Source organism: Centruroides vittatus, unplaced genomic scaffold (genome assembly GCF_030686945.1).
Source record: "Centruroides vittatus isolate TY-2023 unplaced genomic scaffold, ASM3068694v2 scaffold_435, whole genome shotgun sequence".
NCBI lineage: Eukaryota > Metazoa > Arthropoda > Arachnida > Scorpiones > Buthidae > Centruroides > Centruroides vittatus.
The window spans coordinates 2,638,490-2,648,817 of record NW_027122708.1 but is presented as its reverse complement, the minus strand read 5'-3'; the positions used below and the strand labels follow the sequence as shown (position 1 = coordinate 2,648,817).

The 10,328-nt window shown below is 31.4% G+C and overlaps 1 protein-coding gene across 3 annotated transcripts in view; it reads left to right on the top strand.

Annotated features, from left to right (window-relative positions):
- The window catches only part of LOC136989101 (uncharacterized), a 246,419-nt gene that overhangs the window by 230,359 nt on the left and 5,732 nt on the right, over positions 1 to 10,328 (top strand). Inside the window, exons 1-3 of one of the 3 annotated variants that reach the window (XM_067287207.1) lie at positions 6,098 to 6,224; positions 7,264 to 7,377; positions 7,453 to 7,531. In XM_067287207.1, coding sequence (XP_067143308.1) covers positions 6,184 to 6,224; positions 7,264 to 7,377; positions 7,453 to 7,531 — 234 coding nt within the window. In that variant the 5' untranslated portion in view covers positions 6,098 to 6,183. Of the gene's footprint in view, positions 1 to 6,097; positions 6,225 to 7,127; positions 7,378 to 7,452; positions 7,532 to 10,328 lie in introns of those variants that run through there. The other 2 variants (XM_067287208.1, XM_067287209.1) reach the window with 2 other exon arrangements.

Genomic DNA, 10,328 nt, shown 5'->3' with positions numbered 1-10,328 from the left:
GATTCCTTATTACATATTGCAACACGTAATAAATAGGATATGCTAAGCATTGTACAAATTAAAAGTTAGATAATTTTAGAAATTTATTCATTATGTAGGCTTTTATCTATATATATAATAGAGATGATTGAGACGAGAATAATAATAATCAGCGCAGAGCCCAAACGGTTAGAAGTTGAAAGTTAAAATTTGGTACACAGTAAGGGTACGTCACGAGAACGCACACTAAGAAGGGATTTTTCGAAATTTTTTCCCACGGAGGAGAGGGACAGGATTAAGGCTTAACACTTCCATCAACAATGAAAGTGTTAAGTAACAATGGAAGTGTCAACAATGCCGTGTCAACAATGGAAGTGTTAAGAGAAAGCGACGTGCAAGGCGCAGATGCAGTTTTTTTTTCGTTTTTGCGGGAAATCGAACATATTTTTAGACCTATCTAAAAATTCTGGAATTAGTCTGGAAACAGGGAGGACCCAATTCTTGCATTCTGTGAAAATGGGTAAGGTTGACTATAACGTAATCATCTTAACTTTCGCTAAAACTGTTAGGAGTTGAAAGTTGAAATTTGGTACACAGGGTACCAAATTTAAGTACCAAAATGTTAAGTAACAATGGAAGTGTTAAGTAACAATGGAGAACAAGAGAAAGCGCCATGCAAGATTTACGGGAGCTGGAGAAAAGACAAAAAAAAAAAAAAAAAAAAAAAAAAAAAGTAATATGTTAGAACATATTCGAAAATAAATATTTATTTTATCAAACATTGCAATTTCTATCCTTAAAATTAAACTATTCCGTAATAAATACTAAATCAAATTCACAACCAGAATTTCTTTCCTATAAATCGGGGGAAAGAACGTTGACATTAACAAGTTATATAAGTCGTTGAAAGTGAGTGGTGTGAGTCACTTTTCATCTATATTGAGAAATTTAATTCTGAAGTTAAGTATGATTTAAAAATTACTGAGAATTTATTGTTAAGTGCTTTTATCTGTGAATAAGTAACATACATATTACATATTCCTGTTTCTTTACAACGATTATGTATATTAGGGGCGCTCCTACATTGGGGTATTTGAAGCATGTGCCCCCTTTTTCGAATCCTCAAGAGGTCCCCAAGCAACAGAAAATTCGTGACGTCTAGCCTATTATGCAAATGTAAAAGAAACTAACGAACGATATCTGTCCATTGACCCATGAAACTTCGTCGTATGTTGATCAAAACCGTATTCCTTGTTTTCAAGGCCAAGTTAGCCCCGACTGCAACCAGCGCCACCTTATGGGAGCGCTGATCCGACGTTGAATCATAGTTTGAAGCTTCTTGCGTAATGTACGATGCCCTTTTTTATAGCTTGTGTCCTTTTTTTCATATTCTGCTGGCGTCGCTGAAGGAAATAATGCTGTCAGGAACTGAAACTGAGCAGCAACGTTGTCTCTTTGAAAAAAGTGACTTACACCACTCACTTTCAACGGCTCAGATGTTGGTTCATGGTAAAGCTGAATACTTGTAGAGTAGATTGAAAATCATCACCATGACTTGAATTAACACCTAGACAAAATTTAAAGCGATTTACACCAAAGTTATAATATTTAATTCTCTAAACTTTAATTAATTTTATTACTTTTATGATTCCTACTTGTATTGGTTTATTTTCCTTCCTTCCTATATCAAATTCAAAGAAAATACGCAGCTCTTCGCTTGCCCTTCGTCGTTTCTAGACGAATGACAACCCAGAACTCACCACGTGGAGGTGGCTGCGTCAGAGTTCCATCAAGAGTTGGAAAGAATGTAACTCCACACGTGACTAACATCACTTAGTGAGTTTCATTCGTCCTAAGTCACACTAAAAAACATTTATAAATACTTCTGAATTTCAAAACTTGCCGTATCTAGATGATAATAAAACAAATGTACACATATTACAAATAAAATATAATTCATTTCGTACTCGTAACGACTCTATTCAAGATAAAGAAAAAACTAGAAAACTCGCTATTCATAGCGAGACATTGATACGGTCGCATTGGCCAGGAATCGGGAAGAAAGAAACGGACATCTTCGTTTCACCTTGGAGTTTCTATCTTCGATCTACTAGGACTTCGGGAGAATGAAACTAAGAGAGCCATCTTCGCCTCTATTTGGTGTCTTCTTTGGAAAGAAGACACTTCAAAACTTGCATAGACTCTTCGCCTATGCAAGTTTTGAAGAATCGGAAAAACAATCGTCTTGGCCTCCACTTAGTGCTTTTGTCTTCGTGCTACGCGGGCTTTGAAGAATCGGGAAAAACAATCCTCTTTGCTTGCCGTTTATGAGTTCTGTGTTTGCTCTAAGCAGGCTTAACGTATATCGTGTCTATACTGTTGTGGTAATACACATGAATATCCGAACAGGACGAAAAACAAACTGTGCGTAGGAGGTTGCATCAAATCGACTTTTTTCTGTTTGTAATGCGTACCCCAATTTTTTGAGACTAGAAGAGTCAAAAGAAAAAAAAAGAAAAAAGTGAGCATAAAAAGCGAGTAAAGACGATACATCTAATTATCTAAAAAGTAATATTTAATTATAAATTTTCAAAATACAATAAGTGCAACATGCAGTACATATATAATTTTAATGTGATAAAAGAAATTCTGTTACAAAATAAAGTTCTAACAAGTAGCAAAAATAACTTTTATTATTTTGACTTAATCATAATTTTTATAGAGATTAGGAATATAAAAAAAATTTTTGACAAAATTGTTTTTCTAGTTTTAAGTAAATAATAGACTATCTTTTCCGGTATCTGAGTATAAAACATTTCAAGAATAGGCCTATATAATTTTTTATAATTAAAATAACTTATATAATTTGTGGTTTAAAAAATATGGTTTGACTATAGAAATTAAATGAATGTTCGAACATGAGAAACCATAGGAATCAAATACACAGAATTTATAGAAATAATCTTTTAAGAATTATATTTTTGTTAAATCACAAAAATAGACAGAATCGATTTCATTTAAAATGTAATAAAACTCACTTAAATTTCAACTTTAAACGCAGAAATTTAAACAATAGTACAATAGTCTAGATTCATCTTACTTAAAAGCGGTTTATAAATTATAATAAATGTAATGTTACCATGTAATTAAAGCTCTTAACTTCTGATTGCTATTATTTTTACCGTACGCTTATAGCTAGATACCTGTATTTTGCTTTGGCATTTCAAATGACGTCAAATAATCAACAGATGATAATCGTTTCTTCCGTATGATACAACCTTATATTCTAGGATCTTGCTGTGTTCTAACCTCTGAGTATGTAAGGCCTGTATTGAGTGTGTTGTTAAGGCGTCCCCATATGTCTTAATTAAAACGCCAAAGATATACTGTATCAGTAAAAGAATTGTCGACGTGAGGTTATAACGGCGTGATATTAGCGAGGTTGAGGCCGAAGTTTTAAACGCGAAAACGCGTACGTCGGACATTAAGCGCCGCTTTCCTGTAAGCCTAGAAGTTTGACAATGGCGTTTGGAATGTCGAACATGATTCCACTGACTTTCCAAACGCCATTGTCAAACTTCTAGGCTTACAAGAAAGCGGCGCTGAACGTCCGACGTACACGTTTTCGCGTTTAAAACTTCGGCCTCAACCTCGCTATTGTGTTCGGCATGAAGCTGTGGGTTTTGTTTTTTCTTACGCGTCTGTATTCACACGGAATATAAAAGGAAATGAAGATCAGAGTGGATATGACTATAGAAATCATATTTTAGTTATAATCTGAAATAATTACTTTAATTCAACGTTAATTTAAAAAAAAAAAATCTCACATTTTAAACGAAATTTAAAATCTAAAAATATAAATGTTTCAATTTAATATTTTATATCTTGAGTTATTCCAGTTATAAATCAAAAATAATAATTTACTTACGCGTAATCAAAATTCTTCCAGAAAATCTCGAGAAAAGGAGGAGAAAACACAGAACTTCCGGAAAAATTTTTCTCTTAACCCTTCGTGAGTCGAACGGGTCTAGACATACCCGGCGCGAACTTTACGTTACAATATATTCGAAAAATTCGTCACTTTGAAACGTTTGACATTCTGACAAATGCGTCACCGTTACTTCAAAGCATTAATCGATTTAAAATATTCACTTAGCAGTTACTACAAATAAAATTATAAAAATGAAATTTACAGATGTCAAATACTTTAATTTATTCTAAAGTAATATTTTCTTATTATATATTTTGGAAAGTTGAAACAAGAATTTGTATTTTTCACATACACACACATTTTCGTTTAATTTATTAATTTTTTTAATATTATATGTAAGTAATTGTTATTTTTAGATTAAGATATTAATTTCATTCATCATATCAACATTTTTAAAGTTATTTAGCTATACTTTTAACAAAAAATGTTTTCTTACTTTCTCTATAAAATCTTGGATTTCCGAATCCACGTTTAGTTTATTAGACGAATATAAAATCCGAAAATTTATTATTTAATTTTATAAAAATATATAATAATACAATAGGATGTTTTAAAACAAAATATTTCAATTTTAGTTAATAAATCAGAGGAGGGACAATTGTAACTTACTTATCAGCAAACTTTAATAAATTTAAATTATTCGCACAAATTTTATTATTATTTTTTTATTCGACTTTTTCAATTAAACAACAAAATACTTCTAGCTTTCAATGCCAAAACGGCATACAAAAACTATTCGTTGTCGAAAGGCATCGAAAGAAACGCAATCATACAAACAATTCGTTAAAACTTTTAATTAAATTTTTCTGGTTGCTTCGATTGCGGGATAAAGTCGGAATGAAAGATTAATTGTCACCTCCAAATAAGTTGTAAAAAATAGGCAAATCTTAAAATTTACTTGAGCGTGTGTAACACCTAAATTTAAGAATTCTTTTATATATATTTTTTTAAAAAGAACAATTTCTCTAGAAAAGGAATCAATAATCCAGTCTACTGCTCTGGCCAGACGTGTGCCAGTTAAAAAATTATTGCCGGCATGGCACACTATAAGCACTCACGTTTCCCATTTAAAAAATACTTTATATTTAAAAAGTGAAAAACTATAAAATAATAATACAACCTTGTATTTTTTAAAGCTCTTTCTGCTCTTTGGGCACTTAGAGGACTTTTTTCACAAGCCTATTATGGATTCATCCAAGGTCCAATGGGGCGACCCTCTAATGAGGAACGTAGCCCGATGTATCCGGACGGGCATCTCCCGAAATATTCCTGGGATTTTTCGACCCGTCCGGTTTCGATCACGAGTCTCCCATAGCGACGGGCTGTTATCTTAGCTCTCGGCCATACGGCTGTCATTTATTTTATGTATGTGTAAAACATTAAAAGAAAATTAATTCTAATTATTGGGAAACTAGGAGGCATGAGTGGTCCTAAACGTTTTTCTAGTACTGTAGTGTTATAAAAATTAAAAACTGCAGTTTTTAACTCTAACTGCATCTTCCCCAAAAGAAGAAGAATTCGGACTCTGTTATAGATAATAGTAATAAAATATGCATTTTATATGTAGGAAGCCGTTTTCGTTGTCGGCACACGTCGCCGACAACAAAATCAGCGTGGCTTAATTTTCGATGGCGGTCGCTAAACTAGAGAAAGTTGGCGGCTACGTGGCGACGTACTGTACAGTACATGTCTGCCTCTGGCGTATCGCTTCCGAGATCTGATCCGGACAAACAACTCACCAGAAATTTTTCATTGGCGATATGTTCCAGATATACTGGGTCCCGTCGCTCACCACCAGATCGCCCTACTGTGGTCTGAGTATGTTCTCGTAATCATAAAACTAAATAAAATAAATAATATTTATTTATAAATTTACTTACTATTTAAAATAAATAATATATTATTTATTTTAAATTGTTTCAGGGGCGATAACATTAGATGTAGTAAACATAATTAATTTAGAGCATGTTGCATTAATATTGCACTTTCGGCTTACCAATTAAGAAAATTAAACGAAAATTGTAGTTTAATAAACATTTAATGAAAAAATTAAAATATTCAAAATATTGTTAAAGGATTAATAAGCATTTTACTTTTGTCGCACAATTAGTCAAATTTCACAGTAAAGCAGATGGCGTTAATTGTCAGTCACGTGACTTTATAACGAGCAGACGACAAAAAACACGAAGGAAGTAAAATTTCTCTTTATAAAAATGATGAAATGGAGAATTGTAAGAAGGAATCATTCTATCGAGTAAGTCATTGTTTGTTTTTTCAAAATGACTTAAAATATTTATTATGGTTACAGAAGTTATTACACATTTAATTTAATTATTATTTGGTTAAGATACAAATTGAGTTTCACAAATGTTGATCATTTTAGTTATTAAGCTTCAAATATACAACTTTTATTCAATTTAGAAAACTTGTAAATGAAAGTAGCAAGACATTTTTATATTTTTCAGATTAAAAGGTTTTAGCTATACAATTTATATAGCTACTTTACAGTATGTCTCAAGCTATAGTATAGCCTACTCTATATGCTAGAAACATACTGTAAACTATATTGTATACAGTATGTTTCTCTCTCTCTCTCTCTCTCTCTCTCTCTTTCTCTCTCTCTCTCTCTCTATCTCTATAGTAGGACTATAAACTTAATGTTTATAGTATGCAGTATAGATACTATTATGTACTGTATATAGTATACAGTATACTACATACCCAGTTTCATGTAGTATACTGTATAGTTATTATATATTAACTATACAGTATGTTTCAGGCAATTTATAATGAAAATAACGGTTATAACTTTGCTATTGATTTAAATTTTGACATTAGATAATAAAATATTGCTTTAAATTCTCAGAAGTTGGCGTTTCTTTGAATGGCATAACTTTGCCTTAACATTTAAGTCATGCCTATTGAATTCTGTAGAAATTATTTCAGAAAATAAACATTTCAAATTAGTTAAAGCGCAGAAATAATTTTTAAAAAAAAACTGAACTGCAAGCAAAATGAATTGTTTTTAAAATATATTTTTATTTTATATAATAGCCGGAATTTATTTAAGTTTAGAAGATTTCTATTCTACCGATGGGATTTTTAAGTAAAATATATAAAATTATGATTTTTTTCTGTCGTTTGTTTAATCACGTAGGTGTCTTAGATCATTCACCTTCTCCCACGGATGAAAATTGACATATTTGGAAAGATCATTGAATACATTTTACCAGATAGACATATAAGGTAGAAAAATATTCACGTAAAAACATTCGATTTAAAATGTTTTTTAGCTCAGAAGTGAAATCAAGTTTAGATTTGTTGGATAGTATCTTAGCGGAATATGAACAGGACGATGATAAAGTAGCATCTTCATTTACGTCTTGGATAACATCTGATGATAATGAGTAAGATACATACAGGATTTTTAAGTATATTAAAATTAAATTTAAACATTTTAGAGCATAAATTTTTATTTGCAGAACAGAAAATCTTTCACACAGTTGGCAATCGAAAAAACCCGACAAAGTAATAAATTATCGACATTCTTTACCGAGTGACGTACGTATTTCTCTCAAAAGTCTATTAACTATGATATAATATGTGTTTTTAAGTCGAATGACATTAACATTCGTTTATTTAATTTAAAATATTTGAAAACACTCTGATCAAACTAATATAGAGATTATTGATAACTGTCTCGACACATAGCCTTGACATATTCGTTAAACAGAGGATATCCGTCAGCTTATGATAGAAATTCGAGGAAATTTTCTGTTTCTTTCCTCCCCGTAAGGAATTGTTTATTAAGCTGATATCATAAATGAACGCGATCAAATTTCTTCGTTAATTAGCTAATTCGAAAAAATAGATTCTAATTTAATAAAATTATGAACGATTTATAAAATTTCATTCTTCTAATTAATGATTATAATTATTAATTTACTTTTTAATTACTAAATTTCGAAGCATATAATGGCATTAATGTAATTTAAATGTCACATTTTTATATATTTATAATTATATATTTATATATAATTATAAATATATATAATTATAATAATTATTCCTTATATATTTATATAAGCAAAAACTTCAAAAATTGAAAAATTAAATATTAATCAAATAAATTTAATATTATGACAGTATTATATTAACTATTTTTAAACTTTCATATTGAAAACTAAAACTGTAAATGTTTTCCCAAAACTGTCCTTTAATTGTAGTAAATTAAATGTTTATTACGGAAAAAATCGGTTATAATATTTTTTCTTAATTCTCCAATTATCTTTCTTCTAAAGTTTGAATTTAACTACACTATATGAAATTAAGTCCCAAAAGAGATAACGTCCATTTGAAAAAATTTTAAACATTTCATACAGACTGATTATAAAATCGGATATTAGGGGAGACCGGGGCAACTTCGGCATACGGGGCAAGTTCGTCAGTCAAATTTTCTTTGGAACAAAATAAAAGGAGACTCTCTTTAGAGGCTAGACAGTTGAGTTTTAATGACGGCTTGTTGAGTATGGTGTCTGTGTTGTTCTCCGACAAGCGCAGTTGAAATATCAAATAAGTTGTCTGTTTCATTCAATTTCATATAATATTTTGCTTTCATTTATATAGAATTGGCATGTTTTGTTATAATTCTATAATAACAAAAGTTATTTTTCCTGTTAGAAGGATAAAACATTAAATTATTCACATGACCAGATCATAGCTTAGTACCCTATTCTCAGGGTTCCACTTAGTGTTTCTAAATCGTCATTATTGGGGCATCTTCGGCAGCGTTGCCTATCTTAAACAATTTCCTGTTAAGCATATTTAATTTCTACTGTTTATTTGAGTTCACTAATTCATTTTACTTTATATTGCTTTTAACTTGCATTAGAATGCTTTCATTTATTATCTGTTTGATTTTTTCGTAATTAATTTTTGTTTACATTTTCTTTACTTAAATATGCCTTTGATCTTGTATTTCGTTGTTATAATATTAAATAGGTCTTTGGAAGAGTATTTCTTTGTTTTAATAGTGAATTCCAACGTATACATTGTTAATAACACAAATTTATATACCTCCCTATCTTACTCCATTACTGTTGCCGAAGTTGCTCCTGGTATGGGGGCAACTTCGGCAATCGCTATCTCTTTATAAAGTTATTATTATTATAATTATTTTTATTTCCAAACTGATTTTAACCAGTTCTACGGTAAGATTACATTCTGGTAGACAATAAACAACGCTTTTATTTCAGTTTACAGCAGTATTTATTACACAAAATTTAACTTATTCTTAACATGCCGAAGTTGCCCCGGTCTCCACCTATAAACATGCTAAATGCAAGTTTATATAATGCAAAATAAAACTAAATGAATGTTCGCATATTTTTGGAAATGATTAATTTTAGAACTGGATTATTCATATTATGTATGTATCCAAAAATTATAAATTTAATTCTTTTAATTAAAAGTTATAAAATAAAATTACCTGTCAAATTGCATCAAAGGCATTAAACTATTTTTAGATATTCAGAAGATTAACTGTAAAGATGCCTTCTTTAAACATTCTATATAATACTCTCTTCATAGTACTATTTTAATTTTATTCCGGAGTTTTCAATCTTTTCGTTAATTTGACGGCCAGATAGCGGAACGGCTAAGGTGGCAGCCTACCGCTCTGGGGATCTGGAACCGAATCCGAATGGGTCGAAAAATTCCAGGAATTTTTCAGGGGATAGTCCGTCCGGATATGTCGGGCCTCATCCCTCACTCCCGACCCTCCCGACCCTCCCGACCCATTGTGGGCCTAGCCGAACCCATAACGGGCTTGCTAAAAAGGCCCTCTTAATGCTCATAAGACGGAAAGAGTAAAAAGATATTTTTATTTTTATACTGTACTTTTAAAATGAAATGTCCGTGCCACAGTTTTTAATTAAAGCATTTCTTCATGTTCCCAATTTGTACTATTTTCGATGGAGGTGTGAAGAATCAGGATTTGAATCCAGTTTGAACTGTTAAATCGTTTTGATTTTTCATAATCAGCTCGGATATTATCATCCATAATTGCATTAGCCCTGTTATTAATACAATTATCATCAGAGACCATCACTTATACTTAAACTAGTGACATCACTAATTCTTTGTTTTGTTATGGCAACGCAACACTTGAGCGATCTGCCTAGGGGGTGACTTCCGGGAGGTCTTTTTAAGGGAAACTGATCCCTATTTAGGCGTTACAGACGTGGAGAAAACCCGGAAAACTCCACATGGCCAGCCGCTCCGAGCGAGGCTCGAACCCACGACCCACGACCGAACTCCCAGTGTTCAGGGAACGAAGACCGCTTGGCCACTGGTGGGC